Here is a 22,201-nt window from a genome sequence, read left to right as displayed (position 1 = left end):
CGGATCGTTTTGAATATATCCGGGCTCTCATGTATCACTTCACTTTTATGGCTTTCGCCATCTCGATAAGCTGTTTGTTGGTAAATCGATCTTCATCTTTGTGATCAACCTCCTCACTGTACGGCGAAAATAGATTCATGTTGTGGGGAAAACCTTTCGATGGTGACCTCCATCTTTTCCGGGCACCTTTCAGGTGGTGCAGCTGAGCCTTTTATCTTTGTTATGCCAATTTTGTAGGTCTCTCCTAAGGAAATTCGCGTTGGCTTTGTGGCAAGGCTTTCTTGTACAGCTTGACTGCTTTGTTGAGAGCGGTTCTTGCAGCTCGCTTCCCTTGAGCTTTCTGACATCTGTTTTAATTTTAAATATATTTTACACGGCTCAATGCGTTAGCACAACTGAGCCGTGGAGCGCACCTTGGGGGTCATTTGCTCCGTCTTCTCTCGCGTTTTCGTTTACGTCCATGTCATCATCGGTACTGCATTCATCTTGCTCATCGTCGGATGTTCTTATTTGTAGTTTGTGCTTACGGGTCGCTATTGTAAATCCTTCTTCATCGGTATTAGATTCCTTATTGGTGGTGTTGGTTGTTGGTTTAGAAACATTTGCTGTAATCGTTGTTACTTCGATGTTGGTAATGGCAGTTAGTTTAGTGGTACTGGGACCGATCGTTGTTGAGCTGGTGGTTGTGAATGCAGTCGTTGGTTTACCAACTGGTTGTGGTTTAACATACGATGATTGTATACCGGCTTTGGTCGTATCAGGTGGAATTTCTTTAGCAGTCTCTGCGCACGGTTTCCCGTGGTGTAGCGGATGATCACAACATTGACAGGTAGGAATCTGTCCTGGGTGCGTGACTAGTGGTCGTTGAGAATATTCAACACCATGAGGTGATTTGCATGTGAAAGTCAAGTAAGAGGGAATAGGTTTTGTCGGACGCATTCTCACCACACGAACTCCGTTGCGGCGTCTTGGGAAGAAGTTCCTCCAACTATCTTCCTTAACACGTGGTGCCAGGTCATGTCAACATTTATATACGTTGGGATACTGTATAAAATGTCATTACATTCGATGACGTGTTTCATGTTGTTCTGGGAAGCGAATGATTCTGCTTGACTAATATTTTTTAACATATTCAGTACCGCATGACGTAAATGGTGGAATTGCACCGCATAAAGTACCGCAAGCTACGTTGAACTTCAAGTTCACCTTCAACATTTGCTCCCCTTCATGAATTGATGGTATTACCGGATATTTCGTGTAGTCAACAGCAACACAGTTTGCCCGCATCGTGATATACTTTTGCTTGGCATTGTCACACTAGGCAGAAGGAATCAATTTTTGCTAAGCGTCGCGCGGGTAAATTTGATTACTTGCCCTGCTATTGCAGCGGAGCGATTTCTAGCTTCTGAACTGAGCGAGATGAGAAACCGAAGTGATCTTCGACTTCTTCTCCAAGCTCGGAGGCAACTTATACGTAAATCGATAATCGTTGTATTGCACCCGGCGACCGTTTCTCAGTTTCCCATCTCTTGGTATGGTCGCATTACACGCCTTTGTTAGTAGTGCCGTGAACTCGTTCGCATTTAGGTTGAAGAGGATACCCTCAAATTCAAGTTCTTCGACGGACACGTTCATGTGAAAAATCGCTGTTTTCCATCTTCCCTCGTTTATATATCTCCTACATATTCATATTCATGTGTAGTTCATAGTCCTGTTATCAATGCTGTACCAGATCGCTTGGTGGTCGCTGTGGATATATCCTCGCACACTTTTCAGTCCATCTTTCCGGTTACTCCAAGGCTACAAAAATTGACATCGATAATGGATTCCCGGTTCTTCCTGCGGTAAGTGCCGATGATACCATTATTTGTAAGATCTATATTTAGCTTTGCTAGAGCATTCTTGATCGCTGATGGCCAGACAAAATTCTTTTGATTCCAGCGTCTATCTCGAAAATTTCGCATGTTTCTGGTTCTTGGAATATTTCAGAATTAATGTCTCTTCGGCTTCTTGGAAAACGGCTTATTCGATTTTCACAAGCTTATCCTTAAATGGAAGGTTTGGTAGCAGATTTTGATCTGATCAAGTTCATAAGAATCGCACATATGGCTGCGGAAATACGGTATGAATACTACGATCCCATATGAAATCTTTAAATGTCAAAAACCTTTCGCTAAAGCTCATGTATATTGAATATTGAACCACATATAAATCTCCAGGAGTCTGATTTTAATTCAGGTTGTTTCTTTATCTAAATTATTTTCGAATGCAACGATCGATTATGTCTCTATCGACTGTGGCGTTTAAAATTGAATCGATTCAGAAGTCGGTCTGTATTAGCCTTTCCATGAGATGTTTGTTTGATAATACACAGATGGGTCCTTCCTTCCGCGACCAGCAAACGTTTCATTTGATGATGGGATGGTAATTTCTAAAACTACCATAATAGTTTTCAGTTACGAAAAGCAAAACTCTATGGAAGTTATTGTTGTTATATAAAACGTGAAAATTTTTTGAATTTTGAATATTTAAAAAAAAATTATTTGCCCCCTGATTTTTTTCAGCGATTTTGAAGGGGGGGGGGGGGGGGGGTGACATAATTTTTTAAAAATATTTGTAATGGCCTTACTGATTTGAAATTAAAACGAGATTGAATTTTCGTATTGTCATAGGAAAACAAAAGTCACTACTTCTGCAACTCGCATCCATAGAATCGAGAGAAGAAGGGGCGTTGGCTTTATTGTTTCGCTTTGTGTGAATTTAGTAACGAAGGAAGCAGCGAAAAGACAAAGGTGAATTCAGTGAATTTCATCGTTCATTGAATGGGTATGAGAATTTTAGGCTCTGATGAAGACTACCGTACAACATGGGATGATGCACCATATCTAGACTAAAGAACACAATAGAGTTCCAGCTCATAAGTGAACTAGAGATTTGCAATCCGTCTAGCAGTAGCTGGGTCAGTCCATTGCACTTGTGTACGTAGAAAGAGTGAACAATGGAGATTTGTTGGAAACTTTCGTGCTTTAAATCAGATAGCAGTGTCAAATCGTTACCCAATTCCTCATATTCAAGATCTGCTGAACGCCTGTCAGGGAAAAACGATATTTACGAAGCTCGACCTTCCGAGAGCAAACCATCAAATTCCTGCCGAGGATGCGGATATCCCTATGGCGCGGCTGTTATCACTTCGTTTGGGCTTGTGCAACGTCAGTCAAACGTTCCAGAGGTCCATGTACAAGATATACGTGGACGATACTAGCATTGCTTCGTCTTCTATCAAAGAACGTTGCCGTCATTCCCCCGGCCCACGGATTTTCCCGAAGGCTGAGATAATCTGGCCTTGTTTCACACAAACTAGCGTCGAGTTGTTGAGGTATATAGTCAGTAAAGACGGAGTCCTTCCATTACCTGTTCGGGTAAAACCTGTTACTATCAAGCACCTACGACGATTTTTGGTGCTAATCATTTGCATTCCAGCGGTGTAAGCAATCAATATCCCGATACATCGAAACCTCTCAGTTTACTAATAGACGCTTCAAATATCGCAGCTGGGACTGTGCTGCAGCAGTACTTGGAAGGTTGCTGGATGCCACTCGGATTTTATTCGAATTTCGGAACATAATTTAGGGCAATGAAATTGGCAGTAATTTCGATATATGCTGAAAGGAAGGAAATTTATCATTTTCACCGACCACAAGTCACTTTCAAATGCTCTAACGTAACACCCTAACAGCAGACTGCCGCACGAAGAGTGATGCGTGCAGTTTCTATCGGAGTTTACGGAGTCACATTGGACATATAAGGAGCCATCAAAAATCCGCTGGCTCAACCTTACGAAGGACCATACGAGGCGGTGCATCGCTCTGAGAAATTCAGGAATATAAATATTAAAGGAAAAGTTCAACGGGTTTCCCTCGATCGTTTGAAGCCCGCACTCTGTTGTGACCAAGGAATATGTGACTATCCAGAAGAGGACAAAAACACCTTTAGTCACACCTTCAGGTCTTTGCGCAAGGTTTCTGATGTGACTAGAGGAGGGGGGAGGCTATGTGGTGACGCTAAACACTCATACGCCCGTTCTCCGTGAAAGCGTTGCTGCGGAGAAAGCAGTTCTGAAAGCACGGATCCAGGTACTCCCCCGAAACTGGTGACGGATGACTGGAAAAAAGGGGGGCGAGAAGACGTAGGCCACGACCCGGCAAACAATTTTGCTGAATATTGGCGTGGAAAGATCTTGGTCAGCTTCTTCTCTCGGATCAAAGGCTTGTTCAGCTTTCGTTGTTTGTTGGGGATTCATTTGATTGTGGATGAGAGTCAATATGGGCGAAGGCTACGTGCATAGTGCTGAAGGAGCATCACAAGCAGATCCCGAACCAGAATTTCAAGGTAGGCGACAATATGGATGCTTACCTGGCGGATATCGGGAAACAGTATGCTCGTCTCGAAAATTCTGGTTTTGTGATGCAAAAAGGTCTAGACGGGGACTTCAAAAATTGTTCAATCCTTTGACGACGACTTTGGAATCGCGGATCGATTTGGGGTGGAATGTTGAAGCGTCAAAGCAACCCATGAATAATTCAAAAACATTGTGTCGTATTGATAAAGAATACAAATTTTAATACTACAGCAAACCTTAACCGAACACGTCCAGCTTGGACAACCAGGTACTGTCAAATTACGGAGGATTCGCCGCAACCTATGTCACGATGCACGGGGTGATGTCCCCAAGGAAATAAAGTTTGTTTTAACTTGAAGGAGGAACAGATCTGCCCTACTGCCCTACTCTGTTCAATCCGCAGTTGTTAGTCGCGTCATTCATTCAAACAGCCATGCCGCTCAATAATTTTGTATTTATTTTCAATTTCATCAGCCCTGTGAATATCTCTCTACTGGGTGCTGACTAGGTTTTTCAAGCAAAACTTCTCTTAACACACTTCACACTGTTCGTGTGTGCATGAAAATGCTAAACATGTCAACATTTAACATAATCTGGCCACTTCAAAGCAAATCACGGCTTGAAAAACCTTAATATTGAGTTTAGTCACGAAAATCCTGCCAACTTGAAAGTGAATGCTTGAGAGAGGCTTTAAATTTTTGTTGCAGTAGATTCAACTGAAAGTTGGCATTTGAAAATGAAAATTCACATCACTGGCTCGGAAACTTACGATCTGGCAAAGAATTTGCAACTGCAGACAAAACCAAACTTTGCCCTGATTCGAAGCTGTACAGGTAAGAGTGTCTGGAGAAATATCTGCTACCTTTCATTAGGATTCACAAAGGCTTGTGAATGTGATGAAAAGTGATGCTCTGGCCTTTCTCGTGCTCAATGAATACAGAGACTCACTCGGTTCATGTGGCTGTTTTCTATGGGTGGTTGTTCGGGTAAAGTTAAATAACCGAATAGCTAGCGACCAAGTTCTCCTAATACCAATTCAAAGCAAATATCGAAAATTGCAAAATTAACAGTATACTGAATCTAGCGTCTCTAGAACTATCTCAGCTTATCTCAGCGAATAATTTATCGTTGAGGGTAATTCACGTCCGCTCGACCATATTCCGCTACATAATGAAAGTTGCACAGCGCCAAGAATCGTAATTTATGCTCGACCAGCGATGAAATTGTCTCTTTTCAGGACCTTTGAGTACGACTACTTTCTTTTTAGTTAAGCTACATTGCGATCAAATTAAGTACATAACTTGGCGACGACCTTTATTACCCACTTAGCCATGGTCGAAATAATGTACAAACTAAGTTTATGGCCAACTTCTCTCTGAGGAGCTATCCTGGTTTGGGTCTCTTTTTAACTTGAAGTACCCCATGCGAAGACTCCAGATGATCTTCGGCAGCCCTTTGCGATCATCCACGCATACCTAGGCTCGTGAGCTCCAAAACATGATAACACCTCAGTGATAAAGTGAGCCGTTACAAACATGGTCTCAAGCGTGAACCCTCAAATGCACGTGCTCGCGGTGATCACCTATCGCTCACTCCTGAAGTCTATATCCTCGGTCCTAGAACCAATCAAAAATAACGCTGATATCCACTAGAAAACACACTCCATGGCGACATGACCGGGAATTCTAGTGATGTGGAGGAACTCACTCTCTTCCAGAATCTGAACCGCATACTGAAAATTAAGTATCCTATGCAGCAGGATCCGCACGTTTATTCATGAATACACAAATGACCACATGGTTACGAAATTTAAGTCACTTACGTGTTGGCACACGCGACAAACACGTGAACATACAAACGCTTAAGCCTTTCGCGATCATCCACGCACACCTACGCTCACGATTTTGCAAACTTGATAATACCACTGTGCTAAAGTCAACTTTTTTTGACATCACATGATTAAGAAAAAAATTGATATCAAATCTTATGGAGAAACTATTTTTTTTATTTCTGAACAGCCAACAGTAGTACTGTTCAATTCACCTTTTCATCACATTCTGCAGCGCAATTATTCGTCAAGTATACATCAATTCCTTGACCCTAACCCAACCCACACCCCGATTCTCTCCCATGGCGTTTTTGTGATCTGCATGGACAATTTAGCCATTACCCTTCCTATCATCGGACTTGTGCTGACTTGCGCTCTCATTGCCCCCACTAAACGCTGCAAAATTGTCCCTTGTCAGGGCGACAAAAAGAACGAAAAAAAAGTCGGTTGTATTGTGTATTTTATATAATAAGAGTTTAACAATGTCCCATCTCAAAAGTGTGATCAAACTAAAACCAGTTAAAATATGTTGACTAAATGAGCTTCAATTCCCCAGACGCCAGGAGGAGATCACTGCCGAGCGGGAGGAGATCGACCGCCAGAAGAAGCTGCTGATGAAGAAACGGCCCACGAACAGCGAAAGCGGCCGGAAGCGCAACAACTCGAGCACATCGGCGGCGGCGGCGGCAGCAGCAGCGGCAGCGGCGGCGGCCGCAGCCGGTTCAACGACGAGCACGGTTGCCGCCGCGAGCCAGCTGGCCTCCTCGCTGCACAATGGCAACGAAAATACGTTCCTAAAGCCGGACCCGGTCGTCGGTAGCGGTACCACGTTCACCATCCAGGAGTACTACGAGTGCGACGAGATCCTGAAGCTGCGCCAGAACGCGCTGAAGAAAGAGGATGCCGATCTGCAGCTGGAGATGGAGAAGCTCGAGCGGGAACGGAACCTGCACATCCGCGAGCTGAAGCGGATACATAACGAGGATCAGGTTAGGGTGACTACGACTGCCGACTGTGGGGAGATGTTCGCAGGTCTTAACTGTTGTGTACTTTTTTTGTTTGCAGTCCCGATTCAACAATCATCCCGTGCTAAACGATCGGTATCTGCTGTTGATGCTGCTGGGTAAGGGTGGGTTTTCCGAGGTGCACAAGGCGTTCGATCTGAAGGAGCAGCGGTACGTTGCCTGCAAGGTGCACCAACTGAACAAAGACTGGAAGGAAGATAAGAAAGCTAATTATATTAAGTGAGTTGATCGCTGTTTTTCACGACCTTGTAGCAGCAACAAATTGTTATTTTTTTCGATTCAGGCACGCGCTACGGGAATACAACATTCACAAGGCGCTCGATCATCCACGGGTGGTCAAACTGTACGATGTGTTTGAGATCGATGCCAACTCATTCTGCACCGTGCTGGAGTACTGTGATGGGCATGATTTGGATTTTTATCTGAAGCAGCACAAGACGATACCGGAGAAGGAGGCACGATCGATCATCATGCAGGTACGATCATCCCTTTTCACAATAGTGATTTTCTGCAATTGAAATGATTTTCTTTTCGCAGGTTGTGTCCGCTCTGAAATACCTAAACGAGATTAAACCCCCGATCATCCACTACGACCTGAAGCCGGGCAACATCCTGCTGACGGAGGGAAACGTATGCGGTGAGATCAAGATCACCGATTTCGGTCTGTCGAAGGTGATGGACGAAGAGAACTATAACCCGGACCACGGTATGGATCTAACGTCACAAGGTGCTGGAACTTATTGGTGAGCAAACCGGATCAGAAAATGAAGATTCTCTGTCCAACCTCGTCCACCGATCTTCGGGGGCGAGTCTCATTATTACAGCTTCGCTAACGCTCGCGCACTGATTCGATGCGACATCCAACATTGACTAACCGGAACACTTCCCCCTGTCTCCCTTTTCATTCTATTCAGGTATCTACCGCCAGAGTGTTTCGTCGTCGGCAAGAACCCGCCGAAAATCTCCTCCAAGGTGGACGTGTGGAGCGTTGGGGTGATCTTTTACCAGTGTCTGTACGGCAAGAAACCGTTCGGTCACAACCAATCGCAGGCCACGATTCTCGAAGAGAACACCATCCTGAAGGCGACCGAGGTGCAGTTCGCCAACAAACCGACCGTCTCGAACGAAGCCAAGGTGCGTTTCGTGCTTTGACCTGAAAGAAATTAGAATTAATTGAAATTTGTTTACTTTCAGAGCTTCATCCGAGGTTGTTTGGCCTACCGGAAGGAAGACCGGATGGACGTGTTCGCGCTGGCAAAGCACGAGTATCTGCAGCCGCCGGTTTCGAAGCACAACCGAGGTGCCGCGGCTGCGGCCTCCAGTCAAAATCAGCACGGTAGCGGCAACAGCGGAGTCGGTGCCGGTGGTCTGGGTGGTGCCGGGGGTGGTGCTGGTGGTGGTGGTGGCGGTTCTGGTGGATCCGGCGGTGGCGGTGGCAATCAAACCGGACAACAGACGTCCTTCTCGACGGGGATGTTTGGCACGATGAACCAATCCAGCTCGTCTTAGCTGTTTTTCAATGGCTGTCTGAAAGCTACTGCTGCCGTCGTCGTCGCCAATGGAAACACGGTGGTTAATGTTGCGATCAAAGCTGCCGCGATCGGACATCAGGCCAACAGCGACCACAATAACCATAGCAACATCAACAACAACTACAACAAAAACAACATCAACAACAACAACAATAATAATGTTTCGCCACCAACGTCATCCAACTCACCCAAGTAGGCGCATGGCGCCGTCTAGACTTAATCCCCGATGTTCGTACTGTAAGTAAAACAAGCAAATGTGATGTGCTAAGCAAAATCGAAACAAAACCCAAATAGATGGAAATGCCTCCCAGCCCCGGTCCCAGTTAGTTCCCAAAAAAAAAAAAAAAATACACTCACAGGAGACCCAGCGACACCGATGGAAACAGTCGAATTGCTTGCTACAACAACTACCCTCTTCCTGCGAAATCGCAGGCAGAAGAAGATAATTCAATGTTTGCTGTAAAAAAAAAACAAAAACGTTCATTAATGATGTTCCACAAAACAGATAGCATACGAAACCAGAAAATAGTCAAAGAAAAACGATCAACAAATCGCTGCCCCACCAAACCGAGTGTGCGGAGCAGCAGAACACAAATCGAATCAACACTAGGTAAAATGTTATAATTTCGGTTGTATTGTTTCGTGTTTATCGTGTACATACCATTAAACGGAAAAGGGGAAACTTAACCAACCAGCAACCAAAAACAACAACAACAACGCTCATCAGTCGTATTTGAGAGGCGCGCACTATTCAAGGCAGGGGAGGATATATAGGAAGAAAAGTCGACTAACGAATACACCCACACATTGACACAGTGGTAAGATTATAGGGGGTAGAAGATACAAAGGAGGATGCATGTTCGCGCACACGTGCACGTGCTCTTCGGGTACGCGGAATAGTTTTTGGTTCCAGAACATTATTATTATTATTATTTACACTGGACTTAGTTTTGTGCTACGATTATTAGGGTTAGAATCAAAATTTTTGAATTTTGAAACACAAATGTACCATTTTGAACAGTACGAAGGATTCGGTTGTTTTTATTTTTGTTGTTTTTTTTTTTAAACTGAGACGTGTGACGGGCAGATGGTCTAGATGGTAACGGTTGAGGTTGCAAAGCGATAAGATTCGGAGTCGGGAGAGTATTTTTGTCCTTATAGGGGGAAACTTTGCCACTGCGACCAGGTAACCTTTTGTGGCTGTCTGAAAAGTTTTGGACTAGAAATTTTTGAAAATGTAGCTTGTAAATCTAAAAGATTCTTCGAGAGATAGTAACTGTCAATATAGCATCGTCGTGAGTAATCAAAACTAGATAAAATAACGCTTTGAATTTACGATCCCTGGTAAGGTAGTTGGGATTTTCTGAGTTGAGTTCTGGCCACGGTAAGTGAAGGTGTTGGTTCTGATACATGCATTGATCGTTTGAAGTCTAGATCTACTAGACTATGACTTTCGATCTGGTAGGCAAATAATTTTCAAACATTTTATTTTTCAAGCAAATTTTGGCATTCGTTCTCCTTGCTACTTAGAAAATTAAGAGTTCAAGAAATCCAGACATATGGAAATATTAAATACTTCACTTCGAGAATACAAATATTAAGCTTCTCTATTCTAGATTCTAGGTGAAAGAATTGAACAATCCAAGAAGACCAAATACGAAAAATGGAAATTCAACGAGCCAGCAATCGAGAGTTCGATAATCCAAGAAACCATGAAACGATCCAAAATCCAAGAATTTATTAAATAGTAGTCAGCTAATGGTGAACTGAATGCATAGAAAAATCAAGAATTCTATTCTTTTAATAGAATTGTTGTAACTCGTCGGGGTAACAATTTATCACTGAATGTTAAATTTCAAAAAAAAACTCGCGGCGTAGTTTAGCGCTGGTCACTATGCTCGTTCGTGCTTTTAAGGTCACTACTTTTGCTGTAAAATGTGTGCTGATATATGGCATGATGCTGGTTTGTTTTGATCATGGCGAAGAAATCGGATGGCAAAATCAAACAAGAAGAAATGGTTCATGAAAAATAAAGGATTATCCCCCTTTTCGGAATAGTTTTGCAGTCTCAGAACAAATTCAACGGGGTGTGGTGATAGATTTCCGTCGAAAAGTGCCGGCCACTGGTTCGGGTATTGAAGTTTGAGCTGCATGGATCCGGAGACACCATCCGTTCTCGCTGTAGAGTCGAACGAGTCAAGCTCTACCGTGCTACTCTCCAAGGGTAACGAAGCAAAGCGCACAAATAGAAAGTTCATTGTGGTGACTTCCGGGATCGTTTACTGCGGGTAGATAATTCGACGTTATTACGCCACCTTTGTTAGGTAGGTTCCAACAAATGAGCGATGCTCACCGACGTAGTTAAATGGTAAGAACCGCTGCCAGTATGCTCTTTCATCCTTTGGAGGCAAATGTGTCCTGATTTTTAAACTGCGCACCTCTACAATGAATAGATGGCATTATGCTGGCATATTTTGATCGTGGCGAAGAAAGCAGATAGTAAAACCGAATAAAGCAACGATTCGCGGAAAAGAAGTGACGTTTATCCTTGTTTTCGGGACGGATTTTCCAACGGTGTGTGACGATAGATTGCCGTCGAAATATTTCAGTTCGTGTACTAAAGTTTGAATTACAGTAGTGGAACGCTAAACAAAATGGACGGTGTTTCCCACTAATACGGATCCGGAGGCAGCAGCCTTTTTCGCTGTAGAATGTACATCGTACGAGTCAAGCTCACTTCAGCCAATTTCCAAAGGGAACGAACAATTGTGTTATTTGGGAACATGGATGATCGTTTGCTCAAAGTCTTAGCGTACGAGTAGTCAAACGAAGAATCTGAAGCCAATTATCCTGGCCTGCGATTGCTGGTCGTCAATTGCAACGAGTATACGAATAACTACGGACAGGCGTTAACGGCAACGCAGATTACGAATATTTTGTAACGAAAATTAATATTTTGATACGCAAAGACGCCTTCGAAAGATACCGTATTCTGGTCATTGAAACCAAACGATGCTGAGTTACTCGAGCAAACCGTGTCAAGCCGCAGTCACCAATTTCGGTCTAATCAAGACCGAAAGCTGTTGCTGTTTTAGACGAAGTCGTGATGCTAATGCCAGTTTAACTATGTCGTAAAATCGTGGAAATGTTTTAGTACAACCCCAAACGCTGGATTTGAACCAATCGCAATCCTCGAAAGAAACAAAATTTGAAACGCAGTGTGGCAAATTTGCAGGTAACCCTTGCAATTATATCCTCCACTACGCCAAGAAATGCAGGACCCAGCCATAGAAATAGCAGGATTTCGACAAGGTCGCACGTTCCTTAATCCTCAGCACAATGTTCAGTATCAGACTGCATCGGTTATCCAATACTTCAGCGTCTGCCATTGTCTACGAAAACTACCATGTTATAACTATTCAACAAAATTTAGCGTAGGGCGATTTGCCTTCTTATTGGCGAACTGGAATCATTTTCCCTATTCCAAAGCCTACTTCGAATGACACGGGCCCAGCTGGCTTCCGTCCCATCACTCTAACAAGCTGCATGGCGAAGGTTTTCCAGCGAATAGTCAACAGACAGGTTGACTACCGAGCTAGAGGTGAAGGGACCTCTCGACAAACGACAACATGCCTTTAGGTCCGGTCGGGAACCTGACCGTGATGAACACTGTTTGGTACCTTCGTTTAATTTGTCCAAGGCATAGACATCGCATCCTACGAACACTACAGGAATGGCAGATACGCGGAAGAATGATTAACATCCTTTAACAGTTTTCTGGCAGATAAAACGCTCCAGGTTAATGTGGAGGTCCATTTATAGCCAGTACATCCGTTGGAAAGTTAACCGTCGGTTTAACACTCGGACCGATCGCTGAACTTTAAAGTGCACTGCAAAATGACAAAGCAATCCCGGCTGCGAATCCTGAAGATGATCGGTGCCAGGTTACCCCATGGTCAACGCGCTTCAAATGCTACAAATCGGGTCCGCAATTGTAACTTCGCGAATCTTCTACGGCATGGGGCTTGTAAGCAAGGATGAAGATGCCCTCACCAAAATGCTCGCTCCTGCATACAGTAGGATGATAAGATTCGCATCCGGAGCATGCGTCGCGAGCCCGATCCTAGTCATTATGGCTGAAGCAGTTACATTACCGTTTGATCTACTCGTTCTCTAAACAATTGTACGATTGGCTATCCACATGGATGAAAACAGCAAGGATTACGCTGATCTTCCCTTGGTGCATCGACCTTCCGGTCGTTCAGGAGCTCCTAGCAGAACGTTTCAGCCGCTCAATTGTCGTCTATACCGACGGTTCCAAAGACGATAACGCAGTAGGCGCGGGAGTATTCGGAGAACACTATCAACAATCGATTGGCCTTCCGCCGCAATGCAGTGTCTTCTCTGCCGAGGCTTTCGCAGTGAGAACCACACGTCAAGAGACCTGCTAATATGGTTCGATTCGACCAGCTGTTGTCTATCAGCAATCGAAGCTGGCACATCACAGAACCCGTGGATCCAGGAGATTGAGAACATGCTTCGAAACCGTCCAATCAAGCTGTGCTGGATTGCGAGTCACGCTGGCATCGACTCGCTGGAGAAGGAATATATCTGTTCCGAAAGCAGACGCCGTTAACCAAATCAAACCAATCCATTTGCCTTGGCAGTAGTATGAATACGTAGTGCTCCAGGCAATGTTGTAAGCTCAATGAAAGTTTGAGAATCAATCTGGCTGCCTAGTACCGTGCTGTTGGTTTCAGAAACACGGCATCTAGTTACTCACGTATTACAAAAGGCCTTCGTAGCTGATTCAGGAAGCGGAACCGCCTCGGACCATCGACTGCAGCGGACCTTCCATTGTTAATAGAAACCGGTTTCCTTCAGACATTGGAAAATTCCGAAACAAGGTTGATGTGTTGTGCCGACAGTTAGCAATTGGTGGAACATTTAACGAAAACGTGTCACACCTCCAATCATTGCTGACATACGCACGTTTCTGAAATTAGGACGAGAAAATCCGTGTGAATACTTTGAAGAACCTGTGAAGCAACTTCGAAACGAGAGGGCGAATGCGATGATTGTCTGAATCGTCACAGTAAAGTAGTTTTCCTCCGTAAGTAGATTTTGACTCAAGCTTCAATAAATGTATCTTTTCTTTCAGAAGCCAAAACAAGTCAGTACCATTCTTTTTGGATCTTTTTGTCATTTGATCGAAATTAACTGGCGATGGGGCTCCAACTGTGTTTACTCTGGATAACACATCGGCTGCAAAATTATGTTTTTTTTTGCGGCAGATGTTTCGAAGCGTATGTGTCCATTAACACAACAACACGGTGTCCATCACAAATCTTCTGCCTTCGACGAGATGCGTGAAAAATATCGCGGCGATCAAACAGCGAAGATTTCCGTTGCGCCGGTAAAAGCCGGTCACGAATAAAATTTCAACGGCCTCTAAACTTTGTTTACATACTGTTGCAATGCCGCTCTCGTTGCAAAATTTAATGCGTCAACCATCATTCCCACAAGTTTGGATGCATCTGGATACGAATATGTAAAATTTCGCGGTGTGGGAATATGTGAGCGTAGACTGGAGAATGATAATGATCTTCACAAAGCGTTGAAAACTTACTTCACGCTGGATAGCATGGGGTCATCAAACCAAACAAGTTCTCTCAGGACGATCAACGAGATAAGTCATTGTAAGAATCCCTAATCCGTCGTCCACTGCTGAACCACTTCGAATCCGGCCTGGTCTGAAGACACGATCACGTTCGACTTCCGGACAGTGAAGCGATGGAAATGTCTCGAAAACCGTTTGAGCAAGGATCCAGTAAGAAGATCCAAGAACATGTCAAGAAGGGTTACGTGAGACAGCTGACTTCGGAAGAACTTCCTGAAAAGCGTGTGCGTATTTGGTACCTTCATATATTCGTTGTGGTAAACCCAAATAAGCCGGGCAAGTTTCGCCTAGTACGGGACGCAGTTTCCAACGTGTTTCTGGTGTTGCTTTAAATTCAGTCCTCCTGAAGTGTTCAGATCAGTTAACATCGTTGTTGTCGGCGCTGATCTGTTTCCGTGAGTTCCGAGTAGCAGCATGCGGGGACATCAGGAAGATGTTTCACCAAGTGCGGATAGGAGACGAAGACCAACATTGACAGCGCTTCTTCTAAAACGGTACCAACGAGTCGAAACACAGTATTTACATCGTTAAGGTGATGACCTTGGACACATGCTGTTCACCGACACGTGAAGAACCTGAACGTGACGATTCGCTTGAAGGGAAGAACTTAAACATCGATAACGAAGCTACTACAGAAAAAATGCTCGGAATGTTGTGGAATACGACGATTCACTTTCAAAATATTAACCCATTACGATGATTATCTGCTCTCCGGCAGTCCGCAGAAGTTCTCCGCACATTGATGATGGTGTACGATGCATTGGGTTTGTTTACGCACCTGTTGGTGGTTTTGAAGATTCTTCTGCAAGAACTATGGAGAACATCAGTAGGTTGGAATGCTCCTACAAAAGACACGCAGTTCGAGAAATATTTGTATATTTAAAATTTGTGTTCATCTGACACTAAGTCTTAATGAACTAAACTAAAAATAATTAACCTAATGTAACAGCAAACGGTGACGAAATTGTGATGAATTATAATTGAGGTCAAAGTGCTCGGCAAGCTCGTTGAAGCGACGAACCATCGCTAAAATCGGACTATTAGCAGCGTAGTTGGTGTTTCGCATTTCGATGTGTAGTAATGTCCGAGGGCGAAGAACACGGGTTGGGGCGTAGAGGTTGATTTGTCCAAGGAGATCGGGAACATCATACTCAGCCAACAGAAGCTTTGATATGAAAAATGGCCTGCGAAGTATGTCTACGTTCTTGCAAAGTATGTAGTCTCAATAGTCTGCAACGGTTCTCATATGGTGGCAGGTTCAACGGATCATTCCAAGGCAATTGACGTAAAGCATATCGTATAAATTTGCGCTGGACAGCTTCAATCCTTTCACTCCACGTTACATGATAAGGGCACCAGACGATGTTTGCAAATTCCACCTGCGAGCGCACCAGTGAGCAATATAAAGCCTTGAAACACAGAGGATCCCGGAATTCGCTAGAAATTTTGAACATAGAACATAGAAGTCGATTTGCTTTGTCGATGGTCGCTGACAGGTGATTGGTATAAGTTAGCCTTTCATCGAGAATAACACCTAGATCTTTTACGTGGTCAACGCGTTGCAGCTGAGTTCCGGCGATGTTGTAGTTAAAATTAAGCATGTCTCTTGTACGATGAAAACTGATGACAAAACATTTTGTAACACAAAGGATCAACATGTTTCTTTGACACCAATTGTAAAATGTATCAATGAGACACTGTAACTCACGGCAATCGGCTTCATTCCTTATCACAAGAAATATCTTCAAGTCATCGACGAAAAACAGTTTCCCTCCACGCATTAGAACAAAGACCGCATCATTCACGAACAATGAAAATAGTAATGGACCTAGTGTACTACCTTGGGGAACTCCGGAATTATTGCAAAAAGATTCAGACACGTTGTCACCAATTTGCACGACGCACTCGCGGTGAACAAGGTAGGATCGAAGCCAGTGGCAGAATCTCGAGGTACATCCTAGTTTATCAAGCTTTGCAAGCAGTATCTCATGGTTAACTGTGTCGAAAGCGGCCTTAAGATCTGTGTAGACCGTGTCAACCTGGAGTTTCCTGGATATGTTTTCAATGCAAAACGATGTGAAGCTAACTAAATTCGTCTCAACCGATCGACCAGGGAAGAATTCGTGCTGACAAGGGCTTATGTAATGTTTACTAGCAAAAAACAGCACCTCGTTGATAAGCGCTTCGAAGATTTTCGACTCAACTCTCAGTGAAGTGATTCCCCGGTAATTCACGATGTTGCTTTTGTCATTTTTCTTGTGAACCGGAAACATAACTGAAAACTTCCAATCATCGGGAAACTTTTGCTGCTGAAGCGACACATTGAAAAGGTGCGTCAGATATCGGAACATTTTTTCAGAACAGCAGACGGCATAGCACTTTGTCCTGGAGCATATGATGATTTTGTTTTCCGTATTGCAGAGAGAACCGATTGTACTGAAATAGTGAATACATCCATATCCACTGCACCAGTGGGAACATCACGGGTCGCTTTTCCGAGCTCGATGGCAGATGGCACATCAGTCGTGAAGACACTTGAAAAGTAGCTGGCAAATAGTGAGCATTTTTCCGCCGTTGTAGTCGCTACTTCGCCATTGTAGACCATCCTAGACGGAAGACCCGTTTCCTTTCTCTTCGTTTTAACAAAAGCCCAGAATCCCTTCGGATTTCGTCGTAAGTTTTGTTGGATGCGGTTCACATATCCTTTGTACAGCAATTTATTGTAACAACGCTACTCATTACTGGCGAGTGCGAAAAAGCAATGGTTGACATGGCTGGTCGTTTTTCGGAAGGTACGATCTGTGTAAGTAACGAGATGTTACCGAACGTCAACGACCGTTAAGGCGGAGCTGGAAATGCACACATTTGTTACATTCCTTCGATTTCGCGAGAGGCTCACGATTGAGAGCTAGTTGGTAGGAGAGAAAATGAGAGTATAGCGCCATTGAAATTCCCGTCCATCCCGAAGTCCGGGCTGCAAGTGACCTTACTCGGTGTTTGATAGGCGGATACGATAATGACATCGCGGTACGTCTGAAACAAACTCCAAGGACGTGTTATGCTGGCTGAGATCCAACAACCGGCGATGTAGCCCATTCTTTGCGTTTCTGAAGTGAACTTATGGATCTTGTAGGAAGGCCGCAAGAATACTCTCAATGTACGTCGACAACTTGCAGCACTACGAGACAAGAACATCGTGTCTTGTAACCGCTGATGCAACAAGAGCTAGCTAAAGCGGAGGACTATTGGTTCCGCCAAGCTCAGACGGAAGTTTGTATCGATGAGATCACCGTGCTAGCCGTAAATCACTCTGCGATGGATGAGTGGACGAAGATGATTAAAAACAATCCACTGTTTCATTGCGCCTTCCTAAACAAAAATGGAGTTGCTCGTGTTCGTGGTCGAACAAAAGTCTGTTCGATCGCCGAACGCGATTTTGTTGAACCCGTCGTTGTCCCTCGTAACCTTCACATCAAACAGTCGATCATTGCCGACATTCACGAACGTTTCAACCGCAGAAAAAATCATTCCACAATCATCAACGAAGTTCTACAACGCTACCGTATTCCTCGTTTGAAAGTCACCTACCATGCGATTCGGAGAGAGTGCCAGAAATGCAAAAACGATCGAGCTAAACCGCAACCTGCAACGATGGCTGATCTTCCACATTCTCGTCTGACCGCTTTCAGCCGCCCATTCACCTTTCAGACGACATTTGGAGAAAAGGTGACTACCGACTCTTACGTAATGGCAATTCAAACCTTCGTGGATGTGAGGGGAGTACTGGCTGTCTTCTATATCGATTGCGGAACTAGCTTCCAAGCAACATGCAAGGTGATCAAGCAGCTCGATTTCGGAAAAACTGGCTAGCGAATTTACCTCAAGTCGCACCCAGTTGTGGACCTTCAATTTGTCGTACTCGTTCCACTTAGGAACGTCTGATCCGCTGTGTGAAGCTGAATTTAAGCACGCTACAACGGAGAAGAAGTGCATCAGAACGCGTCGATCAAGGTAGAAAACATTGTCAACTCGTAACCACTGACCGACATGCCCCTGAATAACGACGAATCACCTGTGCTAACACCTAACCATTTTCTGTTAGGACCAGTAAACGGTTTGCGGTCGTGGGTTCACTTCGATGACAGTCATACATAGAAGGAAGCTAGGCAGGCGAGTTTGGATCATTCGAAGAATCTCCGTAGAGACCTGTCCGACCTGGTCCGTTCTACCTTCCCATTGACTGTGGAGAGGAGCAAGGCTTGTCCAGCTGATCATCCACAGCGAGTGTGGTTTGGTGTCGCTTGTCTCCTATATGAATAACCGGGGAAGTGAGTAGCAGTTTGGCGGTTAACTTCTCTCTTCTGGGCACCCAACACCAATACGCTAGTTCCCAAATCACGCTGCGGTACTTCAGCGGAAATATTCTTCCCACTAGGTGAAAAAATTCGCCAAAGGCTTCTTTATGGAATTTTGCTAACAAGACTAGTCAAGGATTTAGCCACATGCTTACCCATTTTGGCGTTCGAAACAGGAAAATGATCCAAAATCTCTGTCGAGCGATAAAACGATCGTTTCGCTTGGTCCAAACCTAATTATAAATCATTAACATCCAAGCTCCCATTCTCGCAACCACGTCACCATGCTTAAGTTTGTTGTTGCTCACAACAACACATTCTTTGCAATAGTCGCTTTCCGTTTCTTCTCGAATTAGTTGATATAAATACTTGAAGTATCTACGGAGTTGTAGGGAATTATTCCTCAAAGAACTTTTCCGAAGACACTAAGTCTTCATTGTTTTTTTCGAATGGTCCAATCCAAACCGAATAAGCCATACAAATTCCAAAAGTCATCAAATGTAAATCAAATTTCAAATTCAAATTTTTAGTTACTAAAAGTTGTCCTATAAATTATCTGGAACTCAATCCTCTATGCGCGTGATCTGCTTCCATCGCAACCGCTACCATCAAGCTCGATTCGATCAAAATCGGATCCACAACCTCACATCGATATATCGTAATCCACCTCAACAGAGTATGACGGACGTAGTAAGGTAGCAGCAGAAGCAGCAAGCGGCTGTCAACCAAAACACTAAACGCAAGAAAATAGGAGAATGAAAGAAACAAAAGAGATGAGAGATGTAAATTAGTTGTGGACGAAAAGAGAAGCAATTGTTGTTTGTTAATTCCATTGAAATGAGACGGAAAATTACTCGGAAGTAAAGAGAAGCAGAGAGAGAGAGAGGGAAGAATGCGACGGCTCGAGAAAGCATCCACTGTTGTAATGTGGATGTGCCAAACCTTTTTTTCGTTATACTTTTTTTTTGTAAATATATTGTTTAGTGTTTGTTTTATTATTAATAAATTACGAACTACTGATTAACAAAGAATAGGAAACACCCACTCACACACACACACACGAACAGACTTTCAGACACACAATACTGGATGAGGACGCGCAGATACTTCCCTTTCGCGCCAACGTGATCCCCACCTGCGGTTCCATCGTTTAGGGATGGACCCGCAGGTGTAAAACAGAATAGAAACGAGAACGAATCGGGCCGACTTTCGGTCCGATTCGGCTTGATTGTATCGCCCCGAAAGAAAAAAAAAACAGGGAAAACCGGATTTTCCCTGTTTCTATCAGGAGGCGGTACACGCTAATGGCTCTAGAGATATTTTATTGGAATTCTTTTTAATCAACTTGATAGGGAAACCAAATACAATTGTGTGCGCGTGCGAACGAACCGTTTTAATTTTAATGGTGCGTGTGTGAGGGACAGCGAGCGTGCGAAACAGACATCCTTAAGGATTAGATAAAAAAAAAGTAATAACTCGCAGGAAGAGAAAGATGTAACGGGAAGAAAGAGAAAGAATGAGTTATATGAGCTGTTTTTTTTCTCTAAACATAGTAAACTATCAATAGAAAACGTGAACATAGGTTGAATAAAATGCGATGTAATCTCTTCTTAACTTCATAAGGAAATGATAAAAAAAGAAACAAAAAACGGTGATCGATCAGCTTGGAGAACGACGTTATTTTCCGAACTCACTCACTCACACACATAGTAGGGTAAAAGAAACAAAAAATCGGAAAAATCGAAACGCGTGGCGGTAGCTTCAAGATCCAAAAACAAACAAAAAAAATCGCTTTGGTTCCAAGTAAATAATCTTCTGCCGGGACGTAATATGGCCTGCTGGAAGCGGGTCGTCGTCGGTTGCGCTCAAAACGAAAACAAAAAATGTAAAACAAATTGCAAAAAAATAAAAATAGACGCAATTCCAAGTCGAAACAAAGCAAAGCAACACGGAAAGAATTATTCAAAGCAAAACGCAGCAGCAGACACACACACAGACACATTAAAACAAACAAGCTTATTATTAGAAGTTGAAATATCAAGTTTAGTGGTTACATTCAAATAATCAATAATGGAAGATGGAAGATACAGAACGCAGAGCATGCTAGCCAGAGGTCACATGCGGAAGAAACTAAAAAAAAATATAATAGTAATAATAGGCGTTAGGCGCGAAAGGGAGATGTAATAGAACGCATGCGGGTGTGTGCGTGTGTGGGTGTTATGAGCAGTGTGTGAATGTGTGCGTGCTGAAAACGTGTCTGGCGCAGAAAGTTGAGCAAAGCGAGCCAGCAAAAAAAAAATAACAATGTGAAGCCGAAGAGAGAGATGATACACTTGAGGATGCAAAATCGTGAATGTCGATGCAAACAACACATTTAATAAATTTAAAGTAATAACTATTAAAAAACTATGAATAATTAATGAAAAAAAAAACACATACAGATAAATAATTATAATAAATTATTTAAGATATGAGAAAACTTCTATATGTAATAATTATTAAAAAATTAAAATAAAAAAATACACTATTATTTGAGTCGCTGCTTTGGGCTGGAAAGAAATGCGAGAAAAGAAATTATCCTGCACATCTCGACCCCTAGTTCGCTGGAAAACACCTCGACATGGTGCGATGGGGAGTCAGTTTTTTCGCCTAGGAGAATAGTGCAACGGTTTTCCAGTTTCGACATATTTCTCGATTTTGCTCATCGCACACGGTACAAAGGTTTAAATATCACCGAAGAAACCGAATCCCACTGTTTTCCGATTTAGCGCAGTGGAGAATTTATAAATATGCTGTCCTTTAAATAATTTTATTGAACAAGTCCAGTGAACTGAGTTCCTGATAATGTGTGCTGATGAACACAAAATATCATAAACATCGGATTGAAAAAGTTGATTCGACAGGTACGAGGAGAGATGCGCGTAGTCAGCAAGATAGATCGACCAAGCTGAAAGTGACCGAAGAAATTTTCTTACCCTGGGAGGCTGGCAAGCGATCACTAGCGACCAAGTGAGTAGGAGACGATTTCCTGATACAGCAAAGGATAACGGCGGCTTTTATTGCTTGATGGAGTAAGGTGTTTAAATTTTAGATGTGATATCTGTTTCATGAATCTTTATATTTTCAGACTACCTTCTCATCTGGTCCAGTGCAGGAGGTAAAAGTCGCTCCACTATAGCTAATAGCAAAGCAAATCAGCAATTTTTCCTACCAATTTGTTACTTATCCTCTGCACTAACACTATCGTATCGGTACCCACGGTTATGAAGTGAATTGTGCGTGTCGCAGCAGATAAAACCACCCCTATCACGGGAAAATGATTGACTTTAAATAATACACTTATTAGACCTACTGTGCATGAGCTGGAACCGTTGCTGAAGGT

The 22,201-nt window shown here is 43.4% G+C and overlaps 1 protein-coding gene across 10 annotated transcripts in view; it reads left to right on the top strand.

Annotated features, from left to right (window-relative positions):
• Positions 1-21,354, top strand: part of LOC131689682 (serine/threonine-protein kinase tousled-like 2) — a 295,873-nt gene extending 274,519 nt beyond the window's left edge. For 9 of the 10 annotated variants that reach the window (XM_058974962.1, XM_058974952.1, XM_058975008.1 and 6 more), the window contains 6 exons: positions 6,784-7,222; positions 7,293-7,471; positions 7,536-7,728; positions 7,790-7,995; positions 8,167-8,386; positions 8,447-21,354. In XM_058974962.1, the coding sequence (XP_058830945.1) occupies positions 6,784-7,222; positions 7,293-7,471; positions 7,536-7,728; positions 7,790-7,995; positions 8,167-8,386; positions 8,447-8,761 (1,552 nt within the window). In that variant the 3' untranslated portion in view covers positions 8,762-21,354. The remainder of the gene's footprint in view (positions 1-6,783; positions 7,223-7,292; positions 7,472-7,535; positions 7,729-7,789; positions 7,996-8,166; positions 8,387-8,446) is intronic. The other variant, XM_058974946.1, reaches the window with a different exon arrangement.
• The last annotated feature ends 847 nt before the right edge of the window (positions 21,355-22,201 follow it).

This window comes from Topomyia yanbarensis, chromosome 1 (genome assembly GCF_030247195.1).
Source record: "Topomyia yanbarensis strain Yona2022 chromosome 1, ASM3024719v1, whole genome shotgun sequence".
Taxonomy (NCBI): Eukaryota; Metazoa; Arthropoda; class Insecta; order Diptera; family Culicidae; genus Topomyia; species Topomyia yanbarensis.
Note: the sequence above shows the minus strand (reverse complement) of the source record. Positions and strands in the feature narration are given on the sequence as shown.